The 26,322-nt window shown below is 36.9% G+C and overlaps 1 protein-coding gene across 1 annotated transcript; it reads right to left on the bottom strand.

The window, feature by feature from the left end:
- Positions 1 to 440: 440 nt before the first annotated feature.
- LOC127663257 (soluble guanylate cyclase 88E-like) lies at positions 441 to 21,746 on the bottom strand. Its single transcript, XM_052154776.1, has 19 exons — positions 21,672 to 21,746; positions 21,312 to 21,499; positions 20,283 to 20,423; positions 20,057 to 20,196; positions 18,960 to 19,094; positions 15,787 to 15,910; positions 15,590 to 15,709; positions 15,422 to 15,506; positions 15,245 to 15,331; positions 12,030 to 12,147; positions 11,376 to 11,505; positions 10,615 to 10,761; positions 9,756 to 9,902; positions 8,263 to 8,419; positions 7,654 to 7,763; positions 6,400 to 6,489; positions 5,929 to 6,075; positions 693 to 830; positions 441 to 608 (listed from the first exon to the last, which is right to left on the bottom strand). The coding sequence occupies exons 2-19, from the start codon at positions 21,429 to 21,431 to the stop codon at positions 441 to 443; spliced, it is 2,304 nt and encodes a 767-aa protein (XP_052010736.1). The 5' UTR covers positions 21,432 to 21,499; positions 21,672 to 21,746.
- Positions 21,747 to 26,322: the final 4,576 nt, after the last annotated feature.

Below are 26,322 nucleotides of genomic sequence, written 5' to 3'. Positions count from 1 at the left end.
AACACCCTAGCAACCAACCCCAGTAACCAATTAACGATGCCCAAGCAACCACCCAAAAAACCCTAGCAACCACCTAGTAACCAAACTACTGTCGTCACAGTTATGAGAATGGGATTTTTTACAGTAACAAGAATTGGGAGGTAATCAATGTGCTTAATTGTCATGAAAATAAAGTCACAATGCAATAATAATAATTCCTTTTTGTTCTAAAATAACCTTAATTTTCTTATCTTGGGGTGAAATGAGACCCAGACCTTTATTTGTGAGATATATATAACAAACATAATAAAATTAAATGTACATATAAAGCACAGGCTAATAGCTGCTACAAGGCACAACTATTCATAAAGCTTAAACCTAATAAAATAAAATGGACTTTCAGTGTGAACACAAATCGAACACGATAAGCCTTCAGCTACATGTTGCCCTGATTGCCATTATTAGCACACAGAGCACATGGTGCTTTTCTCAGAGCCGCAGGAATCACAGGAGCCACAGGAGCCAGCGGGAGACTCCATTATAGAATCTCGCCCATAAAACTCAGCCGAGTCGAGTTCAATGTGTGGATCATGAAGACTGCTGTGCTGCAGGGCATCCTTGTAATGAGACTGAGAGAGAATTTCACATTTTCTTTGTGTCTTTGTGTAGTATCTCATTATCAGAGAAATTTCACAAGGTCAGTAGTGGTTCACCTTACTGATGGACGTTTCCTCCATTCGACATTCCTCCATGGATACCTCCAAAGAGTTTCCAGATGTTTCCATCTTTATGTGGTGAGATTGGATAGATTTCACATCATCCTCATCTTCTCCGGTCACTGAGGGAAACACCTGGTGAGAAAGAAAATTAGTAATCTTTCAAAGAACTGTAAAAGAAAATGCGAAAAAAAGGCAACCAAGTGGTCAAGACATGCGTTCTTCTTAGTCACTTGCAAAATGCTTCTTACGTAATATAAAATACAGTATATGACTCTATAGGCAAGAATGTGAAATTATATATGAATCTCTCCTATACAAAGATTTGATATTGTTATATCAAATTAATAACTATGTATATTTACATTTACCTCAATATATTCAAGATTTATAACTGCAGTATATATTCAGTTACATTTATATATTCAGAATTTTGACAATATATTAAGGATGTATTAATAAATGTACATCACGATTTACAATGAAATATTCAGGATTAACACCAATATTTTTGCATTAGCAACTATCTATTCAGTATTTATAAGAAATATGTTCAGATTTATAACAATAAATTAAGGATTTTAACATTAAATTCAGGATTCAGATTAAGGAAATTCTGGATCAGTTACTATATATTCAGAATTTATAAAAATACATTTAGAATTTATAACTATATATTCAGAATTTATAACAATACATTTAGAATTTATAACTATATATTCAGTATTTATAACTATATATTCAGATTTGTAACTATATATTCAGTATTTATAACTATATATTCAGATTTATAACTATATATTCAGATTTGTAACTATATATTCAGATTTATAACTATATATTCAGTATTTATAACTATATATTCAGATTTATAACTATATATTCAGTATTTATAACTATATATTCAGTATTTATAACTATATATTCAGATTTATAACTATATATTCAGTATTTATAACTATATATTCAGTATTTATAACTATATATTCAGATTTATAACTATATATTCAGTATTTATAACTATATATTCAGTATTTATAACTATATATTCAGTATTTATAACTATATATTCAGATTTATAACTATATATTCAGTATTTATAACTATATATTCAGATTTATAACTATATATTCAGTATTTATAACTATATATTCAGATTTATAACTATATATTCAGTATTTATAACTATATATTCAGATTTATAACTATATATTCAATATTTATAACTATATATTCAGTTTTTATAACTATATATTCAGTATTTATAACTATATATTCAGATTTATAACTATATATTCAGTATTTATAACTATATATTCAGATTTATAACTATATATTCAGATTTATAACTATATATTCAGTATTTATAACTATATATTCAGATTTATAACTATATATTCAGTATTTATAACTATATATTCAGATTTATAACTATATATTCAGTATTTATAACTATATATTCAGATTTATAACTATATATTCAGATTTATAACTATATATTCAGAATTTATAACAATACATTCAGATTTATAACTATATATTCAGATTTGTAACTATATATTCAGAATTTATAACTATATATTCAGAATTTATAACAATATATTCAGATGTGTAACTATATATTCAGATTTATAACTATATATTCAGTATTTATAACTATATATTCAGAATTTATAACTATATATTCAGAATTTATAACAATATATTCAGATGTGTAACTATATATTCAGATTTATAACTATATATTCAGTATTTATAACTATATATTCAGATTTGTAACTATATATTCAGATTTATAACTATATATTCAGTATTTATAACTATATATTCAGATTTACAACTATATATTCAGAATTTATAACAATACATTCAGATTTATAACTATATATTCAGATTTGTAACTATATATTCAGAATTTATAACTATATATTCAGTATTTATAACTATATATTCAGATTTGTAACTATATATTCAGATTTATAACTATATATATTCAGATTTATAACTATATATTCAGTATTTATAAATATATATTCAGATTTATAACTATATATTCAGAATTTATAACTATATATTCAGTATTTATAACTATATATTCAGAATGTATAACTATATATTCAGTATTTATAACTATATATTCAGAATGTATAACTATATATTCAGATTTATAACTATATATTCAGATTTGTAACAATATATTCAGATTTATAACTATATATTCAGTATTTATAACTATATATTCAGTATTTATAACTATATATTCAGAATGTATAACTATATATTCAGTATTTATAACTATATATTCAGAATGTATAACTATATATTCAGATTTATAACTATATATATTCAGATTTATAACTATATATTCAGAATTTATAACAATACATTCAGATTTATAACAATATATTCAGATTTGTAACTATATATTCAGAATTTATAACTATATATTCAGTATTTATAACTATATATTCAGATTTGTAACTATATATTCAGATTTATAACTATATATATTCAGATTTATAACTATATATTCAGTATTTATAAATATATATTCAGATTTATAACTATATATTCAGAATTTATAACTATATATTCAGTATTTATAACTATATATTCAGAATATATAACTATATATTCAGTATTTATAACTATATATTCAGAATGTATAACTATATATTCAGATTTATAACTATATATTCAGATTTGTAACAATATATTCAGATTTATAACTATATATTCAGTATTTATAACTATATATTCAGTATTTATAACTATATATTCAGAATGTATAACTATATATTCAGTATTTATAACTATATATTCAGAATGTATAACTATATATTCAGATTTATAACTATATATATTCAGATTTATAACTATATATTCAGAATTTATAACAATACATTCAGATTTATAACTATATATTCAGATTTGTAACTATATATTCAGAATTTATAACTATATATTCAGTATTTATAACTATATATTCAGATTTGTAACTATATATTCAGATTTATAACTATATATATTCAGATTTATAACTATATATTCAGAATTTATAACAATACATTCAGATTTATAACTATATATTCAGTATTTATAACAATATATTCAGATTTATAACTATATATTCAGAATTTATAACAATATATTCAGATTTATAACTAATATTCAGATTTGTAACTATATATTCAGATTTATAACTATATATTCAGTATTTATAACTATATATTCAGTATTTATAACTATATATTCAGAATGTATAACTATATATTCAGTATTTATAACTATATATTCAGAATGTATAACTATATATTCAGATTTATAACTACATATTCAGTATTTATAACTATATATTCAGTATTTATAACTATATATTTAGATTTGTAACTATATATTCAGATTTATAACTACATATTCAGTATTTATAACTACATATTCAGTATTTATAACTATATATTCAGTATTTATAACTATATATTCAGATTTATAACTATATATTCAGATTTACACTATATATCAATATATATATATATATATATATATATATATATATATATATATATATATACACTCACCTAAAGGATTATTAGGAACACCTGTTCAATTTCTCATTAATGCAATTATCTAATCAACCAATCACATGGCAGTTGCTTCAATGCATTTAGGGGTGTGGTCCTGGTCAAGACAATCTCCTGAACTCCAAACTGAATGTCAGAATGGGAAAGAAAGGTGATTTAAGCAATTTTGAGCGTGGCATGGTTGTTGATGCCAGACGGGCTGGTCTGAGTATTTCACAATCTGCTCAGTTACTGGGATTTTCATGCACAACCAGTTCCAGGGTTTACAAAGAATGGTGTGAAAAGGGAAAAACATCCAGTATGCGGCAGTCCTGTGGGCGAAAATGCCTTGTTGATGCTAGAGGTCAGAGGAGAATGGGCCGACTGATTCAAGCTGATAGAAGAGCAACTTTGCCTGAAATAACCACTCGTTACAACCGAGGTATGCAGCAAAGCATTTGTGAAGCCACAACACGCACAACCTTGAGGCGGATGGGCTACAACAGCAGAAGACCCCACCGGGTACCACTCATCTCCACTACAAATAGGAAAAAGAGGCTACAATTTGCAAGAGCTCACCAAAATTGGACAGTTGAAGACTGGAAAAATGTTGCCTGGTCTGATGAGTCTCGATTTCTGTTGAGACATTCAGATGGTAGAGTCAGAATTTGGCGTAAACAGAATGAGAACATGGATCCATCATGCCTTGTTACCACTGTGCAGGCTGCTGGTGGTGGTGTAATGGTGTGGGGGATGTTTTCTTGGCACACTTTAGGCCCCTTAGTGCCAATTGGGCATCGTTTAAATGCCACGGCCTACCTGAGCATTGTTTCTGACCATGTCCGTCCCTTTATGGCCACCATGTACCCATCCTCTGATGGCTACTTCCAGCAGGATAATGCACCATGTCACAAAGCTCGAATCATTTCAAATTGGTTTCTTGAACATGACAATGAGTTCACTGTACTAAAATGGCCCCCACAGTCACCAGATCTCAACCCAATAGAGCATCTTTGGGATGTGGTGGAACGGGAGCTTCGTGCCCTGGATGTGCATCCCACAAATCTCCATCAACTGCAAGATGCTATCCTATCAATATGGGCCAACATTTCTAAAGAATGCTTTCAGCACCTTGTTGAATCAATGCCACGTAGAATTAAGGCAGTTCTGAAGGCGAAAGAGGGTCAAACACAGTATTAGTATGGTGTTCCTAATAATCCTTTAGGTGAGTATATATGTATATTTATAATTCAAACCTTTTTGACATATATAAAATATAAAATAGACGGCAACATTATCACATAAAAAGTACTTTTATTTCAGATTTTTTTCTCACCAAAACTTACTGTATGCCTGGAATATGATGCACAAATCACATTAACTTTTTTTTATCATACTTTTGGGTAATGTTTTTAGTTTTTTAAGTGAGTTATTATCAATTGCCATTGTTTTAAAAAGACAGACCACAAAATTAATTGAAAAGTCTCCTTTTTTGTTTGGATTGGAACGATATGAGGGTGAGTAAATTATGAGAGAACTTTCAATTTTGACTTAATTTAGACTTTAAATTAGATCAATGTTTGATTCTTCTAAGATAACTACAAGGGTCATTTAAGGTTTTGTATTTGTCCTCAGTTTTATTTATTTTTTGGGTGAAAACAACATGCTTTTACCAGCACTTCATCATCAGTCGGAGGCTCTGGAGCAGAGATAGCAGCTTTAATGATGGTCCGAGCTTCAAACTGTGGACAAGCGGCCCGAGCGTTTCCATCTTTATCTCTCTTTCCTTTCAGCCAGTATGTCTCGATCTCCACATTCCCCTGTCAAGAGAAAAAAACGAATGAAACCAATAAGAGACACAGCTACAAATTACTTAATTGTAATCCTTATGTCAATAAGTGGTCATCCTAATTATTAAACTTCGGCCTAAGAATGAGCAGTAGTAATAGTGATGCTTGAATTAGCTTCATCTTAGAAATGCTTTTGGTCTCTTAAAAACAGACTTACTTAAAACTTTAATAAATAAAGTGGTCAGAGAGACACCCAGCTCCCCCTACTGCAGTACCTCAGGTGGCCCTGTTTGAGAAATCATGTATAAACAGACTTTGTGTCCTTTTTGTCTGTGCAGTTGTTGAGAGACTGACCTTGATGGTGATGGTGCCACGTCTCTCAAAGATAAAGTGACTTCCCTTCAGGTGCTCGTAAGTAGCGCTACTCAGTTGAATGTGCATTTCCTATAATAACAGACCAGATAATGAGCAATAGAGTGAAATGTCAATCAAGCAGCAGCAGCCCTCATAAAAACAGAGAAACACACATCAAACAAAACATCATACAAGTAATCTAATAAATGCTGGTTATTGCTTTTGATTAAAATGGAATTAGCTCCATAATTTATGTTTAAAGGGACAGTTCACCCAAAAATGAAAATTCTCTCATCATTTACTCACCCTCATGCCATCTCATGTGTGTGTGACTTTCTTTCTTCTGCTGAACACAAACCAAGATTTTTATAAGAATATCTCAGCTCTGTAGGTCCTCATAATGCAAGTGAATGGTGGCCAGAACTTTGAATCCTCAAAAATCACATAAATGCAGCATAAAAGTAATCCACAAGACTCCAGTGGTATAATCCAAGTCTCCTGAAGTGATATGATAGGTGTGGGTGAAAAACAAATCAATATTTAAGTCAATATTTCCACTTTCACATTCTTCGTCTTTCATTTTTTTGGTGATTAGCATTCTCTGTGCATATTGACACCTAATGGTTGGGACTGGTCAAAGGTGGAAATTTATAGTAAAAAATAATGTATTAATCTGTTTCACTCACACACCTATAATATCACTTCTAAAGACATGGATTAAACCACTGGAGTTTTATGGATTTTAATAGATTTTTGGAGCTTCAAAGTTTTGGCATCCATTCACTTGCATTGTATGGACCTACAGAGCTGAGATATCCTTCTAAAAAAAATGTATTTGTGTTCATCAGAAAGTGACAGAAAGTCATACTCATCAGGGCTGGCATGAGGGTGAGTAATTCATGAGAGAATTTTTATTTTTGGTTGAACAGTCCCTTATAAATGCTACAGAAATCAATGATTCACAGACGTCTGTCTGAAAAGCAAATAAAAGGGTACCAATACACAAGGTTGAGAGGATTACTTTTAAAATGTATTCCACTACAGATTACAGCTTAGCGAATACATGCTGTAAAATGTAATTTGTAATGTATTCCATTAGATTACTCCCCAACACTGCCAATAATGTATGCTTTCATTGTACAGTTATGGAACAACATGAGAGTGAATAAGTAATGACAGAATTTTCAATTTGGATTGAAACAGGCTGTGTTACTCCAGTTTACTGCTTTTGCTGTTACTGTACATTTACAGTACCTTTCCATTGCTTTCCATGGCAGAAGCTGTGTGCACTGTGTCCCCATGGAGACCATAGCGAGGCATCTTGTGACCCACGACCCCAGCGACCACCATACCAGAGTGAATACCTGAGAGGAGCATTCAGAGATCAGCAGAGGTGAAAATAGCAAAGTGACCTTAAAATATTAGTTGGGTCATTCTGTGAACTCAACCAGACATCCCATGATTATAATTTAGTTTCTGATCATTGTTTTACCAGTGAAAGTGATATGAAAAAGTTTAAATGTCATGGATCAATACTGAGTAATCCATTCATTTGTAGGGAGGTAAAAATGTGTGTGTTAATATCCTTTTATATTATGGTTCACAATAAATTTCCCCTTTGTATCTTCATTATTAAGGGTTAAATCCTAGCAATATGGGGCTCTCAAATATGGCTCCATGCATAAATTGTTCAATTAAAAAAAGTGGGTCACTTGGCGTGAAGCTAGATTTTCTTGAGTGCTACATCGGAAGATTTTCAGCAAATAACAACTTAAATTTGTTTCTTTTCCTCACACAAAGCTATCGTATGGCTTTATAAGTCATCAACTCCAACACCAGCAGCACAAAAAAGAGAAGACGCACCCACACGGATCTGGATGTTGTTTCCGTTGGACGGGTCTTTGAGATGATCAATAGATCGAACCATATCCAGAGCCATGTCGCAAATATTGTGGCCGTGGTACTTTGTCTTTTCTGGAGCACCGGCCACCACCATGTACGCATCACCAATAGTTTCAACCTGCACACACACACACACACACACACACACACACACACACACACACACACACACACACACACACACACACACACACACACACACATGGCAGCAGAGCTGTCATGAAAGGCGCTAGCCTGCCATTGGGAACGATTTGGGGTTCAGTGACTCATCGGCATGTGGAGTCACATGGGCCGGGAATCAAACCGCCAACCCTGCGATTAGTGGCCAACCCGCTCTACCACCTGAGCCACAGCCGCCCACTATCAGTTCAGCCAACAAAAACGTCTAGGTTACTGTCATAACCTCCGTTCCCTGATGGAGGGAACGAGACGTTGTGTCCATGAAGTGACACTAGGGGTCTCTCTTGAGAGCCCTTAGTGTCACTTCTTCGACACAACGTCGAGTAAGTGAGAGAAGGGGAATGTCTAGGTTACTGTTGTAACCCCCGTTCCCTGATGGAGGGAACGAGACGGTGTGTCCCTCTTGCCACAACACCGTGTCAACCATTGTAACCTCAGTGCAAAACCTGACTAAACACAATTCCCTCTTTTATACCTGTATGTCCAGGGGAGGGACATACAAATTCAGTTCGCCAATTCTCATTGGCCTTTTCTCAAAGCTCAGAGGCAACCGAGGCTCTCTAAAGAGACTCACAACCGTCAACTGAGTGACAGAACTTGGATAATTGAGTTAACTCAACAAGATCAATCCAGGGCTGCATTTCTCAAAAGAAATTGGCGCCAATGGTTTCTAAGATCTACTTACGCTTACGACGCTTTTGGGAAACGCAACCAAGGGCAGTTATTCTAATTACACTTTAAGTTACGAGATTTTGGGATATTGCTAGAGACGCTAGGGAATGTTAAAAATAAAGATGCTTGAGATGCTAATAAAATTTCCAAGATTTTTCAAATATTTCCATTTCTATTTTGCACCAATTTCCCCAGATGTGCCGATTTTGCTCTCTTGGATATATAGGATGGAAAAGTTGCTTTATTTCTTAATTGTTTATATTTGCAAAATTTGTGCATAAATGATGTATGCCACACCGCCTGAGTGGTGGTGGCGAAGTGGGCTAAAGCACATAACTGCTAATCAGAACTGTTCAGAAGGTCACTGGTTTGATCCCCACAGCCACCACCATTGTGTCCTTGAGCAAGACACTTAACTCCAGGTTGCCCCGGGGGGATTGTCCCTGTAATAAATGCACTGTAAGTCGCTTTGGATAAAAGCATCTGCCAAATGCGTAAATGTAAATGTGTGCATTTTAGATGGACCCCTGAATAATGTGTGATTGTGTTGGGATCTTATAAGAAAAGCATCAAAAGCACCAGGAGCATAAAGTTGAACTGACCTTAAACACTCTGTGCTTCTCACTGAGCGTATCAAAGAGAGTGTACATGGTGTTGAGCATGGAGACCACCTGCATGGGTGTGATGTGACTGCAGATTCGGGTGAAGCCCACCACATCACTGAACAGGATGGTCACATCAGGAAACACCTGAAACAGATGACACGTTTCAGTGAATCCTCCAACCAAAAATGCGCTTGTGTTTTTTGAGGGGGCACCAATGGCAGCCCTGGTTCACTTGATGCCTTAGGCAAAAAATTTAAATAAAATAAAAACTTTTTAAATGGTAAATGGTCTGCACTTATATAGACCTTTTTAAGCCTTAACGGTATTCAAAGCGCTTTACACTGTGACTCATTCACCCATTCATACACCAATGACGGGAGAGCTGCTATGCAAGGCACTAGCCTGCCATTGGGAGCAACTTGGGGTTCAGTGTCTTGCCCAAGGACACTTCGGCATGTTGAGTCGTGTGGGCCGGGATTTGAACCACCAACCCTGCGATTAGTGGCCGACCCGCTTTAGTGGCCTACTGCATGCTAGGGTGCTTGAGTTCAAATCTTGACCTAATGTTTAATTTATTTAGTATTTTTTATTCAATGTAAATCAAATAAAGCAAATTTGTTATTGTGAATTTGGCAGCCAGTGATCACAATGCATTAGAAAAAGAGTAGCTTTGGCATTTTGATAATAACAATTCATACTGTTACTCAATTATTGCAATTATCAGCTGTAATAATAGTATCTTCGATAACATCAGATACCAAAATAATACTAATAATAATGCTAAAATAAAATAAAATAATCATTGGTTTATATGAGACTCGGGTGCTCATAAAGTGCAAGGTGTGAACGTTCTGACCTCACAGGTGTTCACGGCTGGTTCTCCCTTCCGCAGTCTCTTAGCAACAGGTTTGGGAATCATTCTGTACAGAAGATCATCCGTCTTCTTCATCTCATAGTCCAACATTTTCATGCTCTCCTCTAGTTTGCTGGATTTCTTCTGCTCCTGTGTGAGAGAAAATGTGTATAGAAAGTGAGGGACAGCTAAAGAGAGAAGAACGTGTCTTTGGTGCTCGGACAGGAGTGGTGGTGGTGTAGTGGTCTAAAGCACATTACTGGTAATCTGGTAATCAGAAGGTTGTTGGTTCGAGCCCCACAGCCACCACCATTGTGTCCTTGAGCAAGGCACTTAACTCCAGGTTGCTCCGGGGGGATTGTCCCTGTAATAAGTGCACTGTAAGTCGCTTTGGATAAAAGCGTCTGCCAAATGCATAAATGCAAAAGTGTTGTCTAGTGTGTTTTCACACTTTAGTCCTCTTTAAAAGAACCAAACTCAGGCCCCTTTAAATGGACCAATTGTGAACCAAGTGAAAATAAACAGTTTTCGTTGCATTCACACTGTCCCATACCTCAAAAATAGGCTCAGATCTCATTTCACTCCTCTTTTTTTGGAACTCGGTCCAATTGAATATTATTAGAGATGGTCTAATTTGCAGTTTGGTTTGCTATAACTGGGTCTGATATAGACCAGCTTTATATATATTTATGTTCATTGATCCTTCCAAACAGGACACTCAAAAGCCACACAAAAGCACTGCCAGCTCTTCTCTCTCTCTGTACCTGTATAAGTGCTCTCTTGAGCTCTTCAGACTGTTGTGTTCCTGCCAGCACCAGATCTCTGCTCGAGTCATGCATGCTCAAGTCATTGATGTACAGACCAGTCTTAAACATGGCACTTAAACTCTCCATGCTGAAACGAGATAACACACTACCACCACACTGAAAGAACTGCACCTGCTGCCTTTGACTCAAATAATAATATATCTTTCCATTAAGCACGGCCATGTTTAATTGGAAAGCAGAGGCGCATGGATGCAAAAACGGAGGGGAATGGATACAGTGACACCTGGTACAGAGAGGTGTTAAGTCTCCTATGTGTTGCGGTTGTACAGAGACGGTTCCACCTCTAAAAAAGAAAATGTGCCCAAGACAAAAAATGACCAAAATGGCAATTGTGAGTGGAGTGGCCCATGGCGTGGCCAGGCTTCAATCCATGATGGCCATGGCTACCCCTGGCCACCCCCTAGCTCCGCCCCTGGCCACAGAGAGTCATCACTAAAGTTCAAATATTCCAAGTAGTCTCACAATTAATATGAGGAAGTAAAAGCTGCATACATACTTCAAACTGCTGGACATGTCAACTTTGCAAAAGTATTTCATTTCAGCTACCCTCATGTCATTGTACACATGTGTTTGTATTTGTGTGTGTTTTACACTGGTGTCCCCAGAAAGATGATGGACTCCCACTCGGGCATGTATCTCATCTGGCCCTTCAGTTTCAGACAGCGGCTGCCATCACCCCAGCTCTCCGTGGCATTGGCGCTGTTTCCATCTGACACAATAAAAAAGATGATCACAGAAACGTTACTGCAATGTTAACTCTAAACCTCAAAACTTCTAAACCTAATCCTGACATAATCTGGAATTACAGGGACAACGCTTGTAGAATTTGCCCGAATTCAGACAAATAAAATAAATCTTTGTGTTCTACTGGATTTGCCAATGTGTACAAAAAATGGCGGGGTAGAATGGGGCTAAAGGCAGACCTTAATGAAAAAGTGCTTTATTCTGGTTACTAAGAGTATCAAGATTGAAAAAAAATCCATCCATCCATCTTCAACCGCTTATCCGAAGTCGGGTCACGGGGGCAGCTGCTCCAGCAGGGGGCCCCAAACTTCCCTATCCCGAGCCACATTAGCCAGCTCTGACTGGGGGACCCCGAGGCGTTCCTCTCCACATAGTCCAGGGTCTTCCCCGAGGCCTCCTCCCAGCTGGACGTGCCTGAAACACCTCCCTCGGGAGGCGCCCAGGGGGCATTCTTACCAGATGCCCAAACCACCTCAACTGACTTCTTTCGACGCAAAGGAGCAGCGGCTCTACTCCGAGCTCCTCACGGATGACTGAGCTCCTCACCCTATCTCTAAGGGAGAAGCCCGCCACCCTTCTGAGGAAGCCCATTTCGGCCGCTTGTACTCGCGACCTAGTTCTTTCGGTCATGACCCAGCCTTCATGACCATAGGTGAGGGTAGGAATGAAAATTGACCGGTAGATCGAGAGCTTTGCCTTCTGGCTCAGCTCTCTTTTCGTGACAACGGTGTGATAGAGCGAGTGGAATACCGCCCCCGCTGCCCCGATTCTCCGGCCAACCTCCCGCTCCATTGTCCCCTCACTCGTGAACAAGACCCCGAGGTACTTGAACTCCTTCACTTGGGGCAATACCTCCTTCCCTACCTGGAGTACGCACTCCATCGGTTTCCAGCTGAGAACCATGGCCTCAGATTTAGAGGTGCTAATCCTCATCCAGCGGCTTCACACTCAACTGTGACAATCCAGTGAGAGCTGAAGGTCACGGACCAATGATGACATGAAGACTGAAGTATTTTTATTAAATATTGATGGAGCAACACAATTTGTGTGAAAATAATAGAACGGAAGGTTGTTTAGATTAAAATGAATAAAAAAATTAAATAATTTTAAGTGGCGAGGGCAAGTAATATCCCAGGGAGTTTTTATTGATATTTTAAAAATATAGGGATGTGATGAGGAGGTGGTCAGGACTGGGCTGTGAGGACACATGGACGGCCCTGAATCAGACTAATCAGCCGGGAAGGGGATAAAGGCGAGCCATAGACGACAGTTCAAGAGAGAGAGAGACGCACGCAGCCAACGTTGCATTACGTTGATTGTTTAGCCGGATCCCGCCTCCTCCTTGCCCAACTTACCTCATTACACTGGTGCCGCAAATTGCCTGGGAACAGAGGGGTCGCTGCCAGCCGCCGAGAGCCAGAGGAACCGCTGCCATCTGCCAAAGATGGGGAGGAGCGGTTCAGTCCACCAGAGACCAGAGGACTCGCTGCCGCCTGCCGGGGGAGGAGCGAGCTGAATTCCGGCAAAGGGCCTAGGAGTGGTTGAGGTCCAGGCAACAGTGCGTCCAGGAGCCGGCGAGTAAGTTCTCTCTCTATCTCTCTTCTCTCTGTCGCTCCGTATCACTCTTTCCTTCTCCCCTTTCCCTCCCCTTACCTCTCCCAGGGCTCTAAAAGGCGGGGAAGACCTGGAAGGGCAACAACCCCCCCTCAAGGAAGGGAGAGAAGTGTGCCATGCCAGGGGTTTCCCCGGCCCGAGTTGGGCAAAGGAGGAGTGTGACGAGGAGGAGGGCAGGCCCGGGCTGTGCCATGTGGACACATGGCCGGCCCTGAAGCAGGGGGATAAAGACTAGCCCGAGGCATCAGTTCGAGAGAGCGAGAGCCACGTGTTGCATATGTGTCTGTGTTTGTTTAGGTTTGCTTCACGTTGAGTTTTAAAATTAAACTTTACATTGACTGTTTAGCCTGTTCGCGCCTCCTCCTTGCACACCTAACCTCATTACAAGGGACAATAGCATTTGTATATTATTTTCTTTGCTTTAAAAAATCCAAAATGGAGGTTACTAAAGTGCATTATTTGCATGACTTCTGTTCCATGCCAGTAAATTATTATGGTATCATTTAAGACAAACCCACCCCTAAATGATACATAATACAAAAACACAGTCTGGTTGGTTGGTTGGGTGCTTTACATGTCAGATTGTCTCTTTCTGTCTAAGTGGGCACTTTTTGACCATAAGAAGAGGCAAAGTGGACCAGGCATTATGACGATAGTCATAAGTCTAATGATGTGCGGTTGTTACAGAGAAATACCAGACCACTAGATGGCGCCATTGCCAAATCAGAATTGAGTCTTCGGGAGTTGTGTTACAACATTAGTTTATGCATTAGGTCTTACAGGCAAACAATGAACAATATTGTTATATCATTTATAAATCTTAGTTAATGTTATATAGTAATAATACAATTGTTTATTGTTAGTTCACGTTCATTCATGGGGCATTAATGTTAACAAATACAACTTTTGATTTAAAAATGTTGTTATTTTATGTTTAATAAATGCTGTACAGTATTGTTAATTGTTTGCCTATAAGGTCTAATGCATTAACACATGTTATTACACGGCTTTCTGGAATACTCCATTCTGATTGGTCAATGGTGCCGTCTAGCGTTCTGATATTTCGTTATAATAACCACAAATCCACATAGCAGACTCATCCAGGGATTGCGAGCCATCTCTCCTGCTTTCCTGCTTTTTTCCCATGTCAGTCTATTATTATGGTATCATTTAAGACAAACCCACCCCTAAATGATACAGCAAACAGTCTGGTTGGTTGCTAATTTGGCACATTCTGACCACAAGAAGAGGCAACGTGGACCAGGCATTACGCCGATAGTCAATAATCTGGCTATACTAGACTACGAACTCTCTGGAAATGTTGCAAGGGGAATTTTAGTCTACTAAATGTTAGTTGGTTGACAGAAAATATCGTTTTTAAATCACTGTATGAATGATGTAGCTCCTCTGAGCAAGAGTGTTTCTGTGAGGTCAGATGGGTGACTGACCTTTATAATCGTCTCCAATGATTGACTGGAAAGCCATCAGCTCCACGTCCACATCTGCAGAGCGATTGGCGTTCTCATAATCAGAGTCTGTGAGAGACACACACATAGAACGTCTGAGAAACACCCATCACATACAGCGGCAGCAGTGGTGAGAACGGTACATTGAACCTTCCTTACTCTGCACTCTGTTATGAAGGTTTCTCTCTCTCTTCACCGGCTCCTTAGACATGATCTCAAACAGATTGTTAGGGTGGGAGATGATCTGGGACAGAGTTGATGGATGGATGGATGAATAGGTTGATTCATTGATTGATCAATTGCTATCTAATGTCATGCGTGTCTTACCATGTTCCACGTGAACTCCACAAGAGGGCGGGCCAGTAAAAAAGCATCATTGATCTTCTTCCCGTCTAGGTCAGGAAAGACAGTGGCCAATCCAGAGCCAACGTTATGCACGACCATATCCTATTGACCGAAAACATGACACATTACATGGCAATGCCAGTGTGTTTGAGCTGGTAATCAGAGGACGTGAGAGTCACCTTTCTGAACACAATATTGAAGGGGAAAACTTCGAAGAAAAAGTCGCTAGTGATCGGAAGAATCTCTTGTTCCTCTTCGTCCTCTTTCTGAATATAGCGATACGCTGAGTTATCAAAGTTTAATCTGAAATAAACATGTAATGGTGTCATTACAACTACCACGTGTCCCGTGGGCTTCACGGCAGTTCTCTAACACGTTACAACCACAAATGCTGTTAACTTCAGGCACTGTCATGTCCTAGGCTTGATCTTTATTCACATGAACAGATCACATTTTTTTCTTCATGTTATTTAAAGGTCACATTAAAGGGGTCATGACATGAGAAACCAAATTTGCCTTGATCTTTTGGTATATAAGAGGTCTTTGTATCATTAAAACGTCCTGCAAGTTTAATATTTTAAGACGTCCTCCCCATTCTAAACGAATCATTTATTTAATCAAGCTCAAAATACAGCTCGTTCTGGATTCATGGTTAGAAGTGACGTGTCGGTTAGAAGTGACGTAACAGCGTTTGCATATGACCGCCTCCAGCACAAGATAACTACGCTTTAAGCGCAAGACAACTCACGCTCATTTCAGTATCGCCGTCGCCTCACAAGTGTTCAGTCGATGGACAGCGAGCTCTGACAGAGACTACTTGTGCACAGGAAAATTACGATGCCACACAGATGTGCTGTTCCTGGCTGTGGTCAAACAAAACCTCTGAATAAGCTGCCGAAAGATCCAGACGTCAGGGAAAAATGGATGCAGTTTATTTTTTATGGACGTCCCAGTCATTTTAAGGATGACTGTTTTGAGAACAAATCTCAATATGATGCTGGCTTTGCCAGAAAACTGTTGCTCAAAGATAAGTCCGTGCTGACTATTCTGGGAACAACGACGACGCAAACTGTAAGTAATCTATTTTAAACTTTAAACTACTTTTTAAAGCGCAATTTCATTCATTATGAATAATCACAGTGTTTTTACTTAGTTTACTTGCATATTGTTCTGGCTGGGGCGTCAATAATTGATACATAGGCACTGACGTTAGCCAATCATAACAGTGGGCGTTAACACTGAAGTCTTAAATGGAAAACGCCCCCAAAACAGACTGTTTGAATCAGAGGATGAGAAACAGGGTGGGAAAAGGTCATAAATCACTAGATTTTAAAAGTTTTTCTTAAAAAAAAATATATTAATACTATAATTGCACCTAAGGGAACATAATAATACAATAAAAAAAACTCATGTCATGACCCCTTTAAAACATTTACTATGCCTTTTGAGTATAGATTTATGGTTTTAGAATTGTCCCAGACCAAAACTTCAATATTAAACTATGAAAATCCATTAGAAAATTACGAATTATCATATGTATAAAATGTAATAATCGAAAGAAATTCAATATTCATATTGTGAAAATTATTTATTTCAATTAAAAACTACGGCAGTCCCACAGTTGTGGCCTCATTTACACCACACCAAACCATTTTCCCCCCAATATTGATTTTTGTAAAGTTTGTTAGCATGCTTGAGATGAAATATTAGACAAGTGATGTTTGAAGAAAACAAGGAAAATTTTAAGTAAAACAAATTCTTGTGATGGAGTATTTTTATTGGCCATCAATGTAATTTTGCCAAATTACGCAGAGGTCTGAAAATATTATGAAATTGTGTGCATTTAGGTTACATAATATTTTAAGCCAAAAAGTTTGATTAATAATAAATATTTAAATTAAATAATAGCCCTTGCATGACAAAGGAGTCTGCCATTTTAATTCAAAATGGCTTTCTCATCCAATATTTGTATATGCGATTAAATGCGATTAATTAATAAGGATCAAGTGTGCAGCTCAAGCCCTCAAAAGTGAAGCCAAAACGTCTCGATCGCCCCCCGGTGACTGGTCCTAATATAGGTCATAAACCCCGCCTCCCCATGTTATTCAACGGGACGTGAGACCAACTAAACAATTAAATTACACTTCACATATCTTTTTTCCAAAGATAGTTTCTGTCATTTACTGTCGTTTCTATCACGTTGATGTCATTTCAAGTGTTTGTTTTCAAAATAAGTTTGTTTTTAGTTATTTGATGCTATAAAAACGGTGCTGTGACATCATGATTGACAGCTGTGATTGACAGGTTCTCTGAGCGAAGTAGTCACTGAAGCACCAACAGACTTTTTTTTCGGGATCTTCGGAGGACTGAGGAGATTGGAGCTTTAAATTGAATATGTACATTTCTATAATTAATTATTTCACAGGGGCAGGGGCGTGTGCTTGCGATTGATTCGGCGAGAGTGAGGGCGGGGCCTTGATTTCGCGGCTTTACTTCCTGCTCACTACTGCGCAGGTCTGGTCCCGAAATCGCAACTGTGCAGACTCAAGTCCCAAGATGTCAGCGCCATATCGGGACACTGGCGGCTTCAGTTCTCACCAATGGAAAAGAGCGAAGGGGCGTCGTCCATCTTTTTTTACAGTCTATGATCAGGACACCATGTAATTAATTCAATAAAAAAATGTAAGTGATTGACAGCCCTAATATATATATATATATATCAGTGTTTCCCAATCTCTTTTCTGCCACGGCACACTTTTTACGACTAAAAAAATTCTAAATTGAAATTCGGCTATGCAAAAAACAAAATAGTCCCACACAGTGCTCGTGTTAGACTCTCTCATCGTCCGTCATTGGACAGGGTCGTAAAAATTCCGTCATAATCTATTAGTACCCGTCATTTCAAATTTCAGATTTTAACGATAATATGACATTTAATAGATTTTATTTTCGTTCACATTTTCATTTTTTCATGAACTTACAGGTTATACATTTATTTATTTATGAAGAGAACAGATGAACAACAGAGACATGAAGCTGTTGAATGTTTTTCCCCGCAGTGACAGCGGAGGCCACTAAAACACGACATATGAACAACGCAATATTACAAAAACAAATATGATTAAAATATGAACAAAAAACGTACTCAAACCTTCCTCCTGGTCCGCATCGACTTAAACTCGCCTGTGCGTAATCAAACGCATCAAGGGAGACCGATGTTGAGGTGACTGTCATTAGATTACGCGTCTTTGCCTCGGACAGACGAATTGTTAGTGTTGGTTTTAATTTATTTAATTTTTAAATTAATAGTTAATGTGTATACCTCTTTTTTGTGTGTGTTTGTGTATCTCACCTCATGGTAACATGTGAGTAATCTCCCACCAGCTGTTCAGACAGAACCTCAACATGAATGTCAGTGTCATAGAACTGTTTACCCATCTGTCTCAGCTGACCCATGGCGTAATGCAGGTAACCTTTACGTTTACTCCTGAAATTAATACACAACACCCATGGACAAATCAATGGCGTCCCCTCAAGCTAGTGGTGCCCTAGGCCAGTGGTTCTGAAAGTGCGGCACGCAGACTCCCTCTAGTGGTACGCAGAGGAATCACTGAATTTCGATCTCACCGGTGTGAGTAGAACGGTTAGTGCATGACTTGACCAACTGATAAATTCAAACTGTGCTTTCGCGCGTTGGCTGACGCTGAGCCAGAGACGTACGCGCTCAGCGGAGTCCTATCATTCACAACTATTCAGTGTTTTCATCCACATAATGTTTATTTTAGGTTTCAGACATTTAAATTCACATAAGTACTAAAAAAAAACAATATATTTAGAGTTTGTAAAATACACACTGATGTCTATGGAAGCGGCAATAATATTCCATATCCATTATAATCAGGTGGCGACCATCGCGCATAGAGCTCAACTAACGTGATAATTATAAAGGTGATGTTTATAAAGGTAATGCTATAGTATAGCTAACAAATTTGTGAATATTTTGAATAAAAAAGGAAATAAAAACAGATCATCAGTCGTTCAGTGGCTGTGGTCACGTGACAAGCAATGACGCGTCACCATGGAAACAATAAAGTGACGCGTTCTATAACGGTTGCCTTGAAAAACGCACACTCGAGGGCAGCGAATTTTGTGAAAAGGTTAAATATAAATGAATGTTAACTGTAGCTGAATAGTTAGGCCTACTACTACTGTATTTTAATGTTGGTCGTTATGGTGGTACTTGAAGAACCAAATATTTTCTGAGGTGGTACTTGGTGTAAAAAGTTTGAGAACCACTGCCCTAGGCGATCGCCTAGTTCACCTATGCCTAGAAACGGCCCTATCCACAGGAACATAAACATCTGAGACAAAGTTGATACTTCTATGAAGCACAACTGAGAACTCCATTAACCCTTGATTATCCTGAGCTATGACAGACTAGCTTTTCACCTGTAGTGCAATGTGACTCCAGTAGCCGACTCCTCCTGGCAGAAGAAGGTAGGCGGTTGGACTTTAGGGTAACTGAAGCGCAGGTACTCATGCAGGTTATCCAGACCATTCACAAAGTCACGAACATGACGACCCAACACCTGACACGCATGCACGAATGCATAACATTCAGAGGATGCAATATACGTAGATCAATTCAGAGCAGCGTACACAAACCTGATTGTACCTTGAGGATTCTGTCGTATCCGTATTTTCCCACAAATCCCAGGAAGTAAACCCCCCATGAGTTCATCAGGTCATTATACGGGGTTCCAGTGACGCCACTCGCGGCTTTAGCGATACGTGGAATTACACTCTCACTGTAGACCTCCACAAGCACACAGAGATTTATATACAGTAGGTACATCCACACAGTTTGATCTTTTGTATTCCACATTTCTTTATATAGCTTTTTTACATTTACTGGCAATCTAGGTAATGATTCAAATAATAAATAAAACCCATTTAAATGATGCATAATGCGTTTTATTTCTTTCTGTTTGTAATATATGACTTTTGACCAATGAAATGCAAATTTACGCAGAATTCTTCCATTTGTAATTTACTCTTCAAATATTTATCACAAGGAATCCTGGAATATAGATAAGTATGCCAAATGAATAGAATTTTTATATAGCCCATAATAATAAATTAAAAATAGAATTAAAGTAGAATTTTTACATTTTTGTCTCCCCTTTTTCTCCCAAATTTGGAATGCCAAATTCCCACTACTTAGTAGGTCCTTGTGGTGGCGCGTTTACTCGACTCAATCCGGGTGGCGGAGGACGAGTCTCAATTGCCTCCACGTCTGAGACCGTCAATCTGCGCGCATCTTATCACGTGACTCGTTGTGCGTGACACCGCGGAGACTCACAGCATGTGGAGGCTCATGCTACTCTCCATGATCCACACACAACTCACCACACGCCCCATTGAGAGCGAGAACCACTAATCACCACCACGAGGAGGTTACCCCATGTGACTCTACCCTCCCTAGCAACCGGGCCAATTTGGTTGCTTAGGAGACCTGGCTGAGTCACTCAGCACGCCCTGGATTCAAACTCGCGGCTTCAGGGGTGATAGCCAGCGTCAATTCTCAAGTGTGATTTCATATATGTCAAACTTTCATATGTGTGTCAAAAAATACATTATAAATGTTTTAGATGATGTTCTAATCTCTTGGTCAGTTTTCATTTTTTCCTGTTCAGATTCTAACCTGATGAGTTACAAAGGAGTGGAGTCGGACGTCGGCTCTCTCTCTGACCAGCTTCCACACGTCATCGCCGTACGATTCCTTAATAAAGTCGTGTAGACTTTCACACAGCAGCCCGTACATGCTGACAGCGCCAACGCGAGAGATAAGCCAGCAGCTGTCCCAATCAAAAGACAAATTTGAAGGGATAACTGTGGAACAACAGATAATACAGAATAAGACAGTACAAGCATCATCAAAAGAAATCTGTCATATTCTCAAAGTTTGTGCATTTATTCATGACAGTGAAGCCCTGACCTGCCATTATCCTATAATGTACATCACAGCTCAATCTACAGTGTGTGTGTAATGGGACCGACTGACCTGTTTGTCTGACTCAGAGACCTGTAGCTCTTCTGGACACAGTCTCACTCTTAAGAATCCCTCAGGAGAAGCCGGAGCCCTTCACTTTATGAGTGCAGCTCTATTGTTGTGATGTCAACTGCTTGTGACTTTGAGCACTGACAGATGCAGATGAGTTTGGGTCACCTCTCATTGACATATGCTGATATATCCTCTGGCTTCAGAAAGTGACAGAAAGTGTGGACTGTGGTTTCAACTTTTACCATTAAATGTAAACTTATATAGCGCCTTTTTAACCTTAGAGGTATTCAAAATGCTTTACACCATGTCTAATCACTGTTACTTGATTGCCGACTGCACCGAATGGTTCAAGTAGCACATGTTCTCATAAACCAAACAATCAAGCACATTATGTATTGTGGCTAAGTTGTTAAAGATCTTGTCTAAAACTGATCCCAAGTCCCCAGAAATCTCCAGTAGGGACAATACATGAGTTTACACAAACCCTAAGTGCCCTTAAACGCTTACTTTTGGGTTGCTCCAAGGGGACTGTCAAATGTTCTGCAGGTTGCTATGGATAAAAGAGCTTTCCATATTAACAAATTGAGAGAAAGGTATTGTATTATCATGACAGAGAAAATAATGTCTAATATATTGTACAAATCATATGCATCATGGATGGATTCTCACCAAAACTGAGTGTAAAATTTCCAATGACAACAAAAACAAATACACACACACACTCACACACAAACCCTCCAAACATACACATACCTGTATTCTCACGCACAGAAGTGGGATCAGGTTTGTATTATAGGCGGTGGGCAGGGGTTCACAAATACTCTGCCCCATGTAGCGCCTGTCGTTTGGCTAAATTTGCCAAGATGATGTCATCAACAGTGCAGGCTGAAACCAGCACTCACCCTACAGTGCTCTCACATTCAAACCCTGGCAACGCACAGCTCAGCTAGGACTTGGTACATCATCTTCCCCAGCACACACTCAGGTAAGCCAGAACTACTACTCTGGGTAAGAGGGATTTAAATGTGTGTGTGTGTGTGTGTGTGTGTGTGTGTGTGTGTGTGTGTGTGTGTGTGTGTGTGTGTGTGAGCGTGTATTTATCACTTTGTGGGGACCAAATGTCCCCATAAGGATAGTAAAACCCGACATTTTTGACCTTGTGGGGACATTTTGTCGGTCTCCATGAGGAAAACAGCTTATAAATCATACTAAATTATGTTTTTTTAAAATGTAAAAATGCAGAAAGTTTTCTGTGAGGGTTAGGTTTAGGGGTAGGGTTAGGTTTAGGGGATAGAATATAAAGTTTGTACAGTATAAAAACCATTATGTCTATGGAAAGTCCCCATAAAACATGGAAACACTACGGTGTGTGTGTGTGTGTGTGTGTGTGTGTGTGTGTGTGTGTGTGTGTGTGTGTGTGTGTAAATGGTGTCAGTCACATATATCTGTCATATCTGAATCTGATGTTGCTTCTTTAAGGACAGCAGAATTTCAAAGAGGAAATGCAAACTATCTCAATAGATTTCAATATATAATGGATAACCTGCATCAAAAATAATAATATATATATGTGTGTGTGTGTGTGTGTGTGTGTGTGTGTGTGTGGTTGATTCATCAACACAAAGTCTAGTATGGTAACATATAGTGTAGCATATTATAGTATTAGTAGGGTGAATAAGAGTAAATTGAGCCACTTTTCAAATTAAGATGAATCTCATACAATGAGCATATTTATTTTAATTCTCTATACACTGTATGATGTGATGGTAAATTCAATTATATTTTGCCACTTTATCAAAGTAAATGTCATGAAGTGAGAAAATATATATTATAGAATATAAAAATCTATATAGTATATTATTGTATGGTATCAGCAGGAAACCGATGGAGTGTGTACTCCAGGTAGGGGAGGAGGTATTGCCCCAAGTGAAGGAGTTCAAGTACCTCGGGGTCTTGTTCACGAGTGAGGGGACAATGGAGCGGGAGGTTGGCCGGAGAATCGGGGCAGCGGGGGCGGTATTGCATTCGCTCTGTCGCACCGTTGTCACGAAAAGAGAGCTGAGCTGGAAGGCAAAGCTCTCGATCTACCGGTCAATTTTTGTTCCTACCCTCACCTATGGTCATGAAGGCTGGGTCATGACCGAAAGAACTAGGTCACGAGTACAAGCGGCCGAAATGGGCTTCCTCAGAAAGGTGGCGGACCCAGGATTAGGTGGAGAGATTACATCTCCAAACTGGCCTGGGAACGCCTCGGGGTCCCCCAGTCAGAGCTGGTTAATGTGGCTCGGGATAGGGAAGTTTGGGGCCCCCTGCTGGAGCAGCTGCCCCCGCGACCAGACTTCGGATAAGCGGTTGAAGATGGATGGATGGATGGATGGATGGATGGATGGTATGGTATGGTATAGTATGTTGTAGTATTGTATTGTATTGTATTGTATGGTATAGTACAGTACAGTATATTATTGTATGGTATGGTATAATGTTGTATAGTATTGTATGGTATGGTACAGTATAGTATAGTATTGTATAGTATAGTATAGTACATTACAGTATATTATTGTATGGTATGGTATAGTAATGCATTGTATAGTATTGTATTGTATGGTATAGTATAGTACAGTACAGTATAGTATTGTATAGTATAGTATTGCATTGTATAGTATAATATTGTATAGTATTGTATGGTACAGTATAGTATTGTATGGTACAGTATAGTATTGTATAGTACAGTATAGTATTATATGGTATAGTATAGTATAATAGTGTATTGTTTGGTATAGTACAGTACAGTATATTATTGTATGGTATAGTATAGTATTGCATTGCATAGTATTGTATGGTGTAGTATTGTATAGTATAGTACAGTATAGTATTATATGGTATAGTATAGTATAGTATAGTATAATAGTGTATTGTTTGGTATAGTACAGTACAGTATATTATTGTATAGTATGGTATAGTATAGTATTGCATTGCATAGTATTGTATGGTGTAGTATTGTATAGTATAGTACAGTATAGTATTATATGGTATAGTATAGTATAGTATAGTATAATGTTGTATTGTATGGTATAGTACAGTATATTATTGTATGGTATGGTATAGTATAATTTTGTATTGTATGGTATAGTACAGTATATTATTGTATAGTATGGTATAGTATAGTATTGTATTGTATGGTATAGTATAGTATTGTATGGTATAGTACAGTATATTATTGTATAGTATGGTATAGTATATTATTGTATAGTATAATATTGTATTGTATTGTATGGTATAGTACAGTATATTATTGTATAGTATAATATTGTATTGTATTGTATGGTATAGTACAGTATATTATTGTATGGTATAGTACAGTATATTATTGTATAGTATGGTATAGTATATTATTGTATAGTATTGCATTGTATAGTATAATATTGTATGGTATAGTACAGTATATTATTGTATAGTATAGTATTGTATTGTATGGTATTGCATTGTATAGTATATTATTGTATGGTATAGTACAGTATATTATTGTATAGTATGGTATAGTATATTATTGTATTGTTTGGTATAGTACAGTACAGTATATTATTGTATAGTATGGTATAGTATAGTATTGCATTGCATAGTATTGTATGGTGTAGTATTGTATAGTATAGTACAGTATAGTATTATATGGTATAGTATAGTATAGTATAGTATAGTATAATGTTGTATTGTATGGTATAGTACAGTATATTATTGTAAAGTATGGTATAGTATAGTATTGTATTGTATGGTATAGTATAGTATTGTATGGTATAGTATAGTATTGTATGGTATAGTATAGTATTGTATTGTATAGTATAGTATAGTATTGTATGGTATAGTACAGTATATTATTGTATAGTATAATATTGTATTGTATTGTATGGTATAGTACAGTATATTATTGTATGGTATAGTACAGTATATTATTGTATAGTATTGCATTATATAGTATAATATTGTATGGTATAGTACAGTATATTATTGTATAGTATGGTATAGTATATTATTGTATAGTATTGCATTGTATAGTATAATATTGTATGGTATAGTACAGTATATTTTTGTATAGTATTGTATTGTATGGTATTGCATTGTATAGTATATTATTGTATGGTATAGTACAGTATATTATTGTATAGTATGGTATAGTATATTATTGTATAGTATTGCATTGTATAGTATAATATTGTATGGTGTAGTACAGTATATTATTGTATAGTATTGTATTGTATAGTACAGTATATTATTGTATAGTATGGTATAGTATATTATTGTATGGTATTGCATTGTATAGTATATTATTGTATGGTATAGTACAGTATATTATTGTATAGTATGGTATAGTATATTATTGTATAGTATTGCATTGTATAGTATATTATTGTATGGTATAGTACAGTATATTATTGTATAGTATGGTATAGTATATTATTGTATAGTATTGCATTGTATAGTATAATATTGTATGGTATAGTACAGTATATTATTGTATAGTATTGTATTGTATAGTACAGTATATTATTGTACAGTATGGTATAGTATATTATTGTATAGTATGGTATAGAATAGTATTGTATAGTACAGTATATTATTGTATAGTATGGTATTGTATAGTATTGTATTGTATAGT

This window comes from Xyrauchen texanus, chromosome 23, assembly GCF_025860055.1.
Source record: "Xyrauchen texanus isolate HMW12.3.18 chromosome 23, RBS_HiC_50CHRs, whole genome shotgun sequence".
In the NCBI taxonomy this organism is placed as follows: Eukaryota; Metazoa; Chordata; class Actinopteri; order Cypriniformes; family Catostomidae; genus Xyrauchen; species Xyrauchen texanus.
The sequence above is the reverse complement of the archived record's forward strand: the minus strand, read 5'-3'. Positions and strand labels throughout refer to the sequence as shown.

Excerpts from the sequence above, each read along its gene's own strand:
- LOC127663257 (XM_052154776.1), bottom strand. The coding sequence starts at position 21,431 with ATGTACGGGCTGCTGTGTGAAAGTCTACACGACTTTATTAAGGAATCG. Across the intron at positions 15,911-18,959 it reads TACTCACATGTTACCATGAG|ATTAAACTTTGATAACTCAG; the intron begins GTGAGATACACA and ends TGTTTATTTCAG. Across the intron at positions 15,507-15,589 it reads TGGAGTTCACGTGGAACATG|ATCATCTCCCACCCTAACAA; the intron begins GTAAGACACGCA and ends ACTCTGTCCCAG.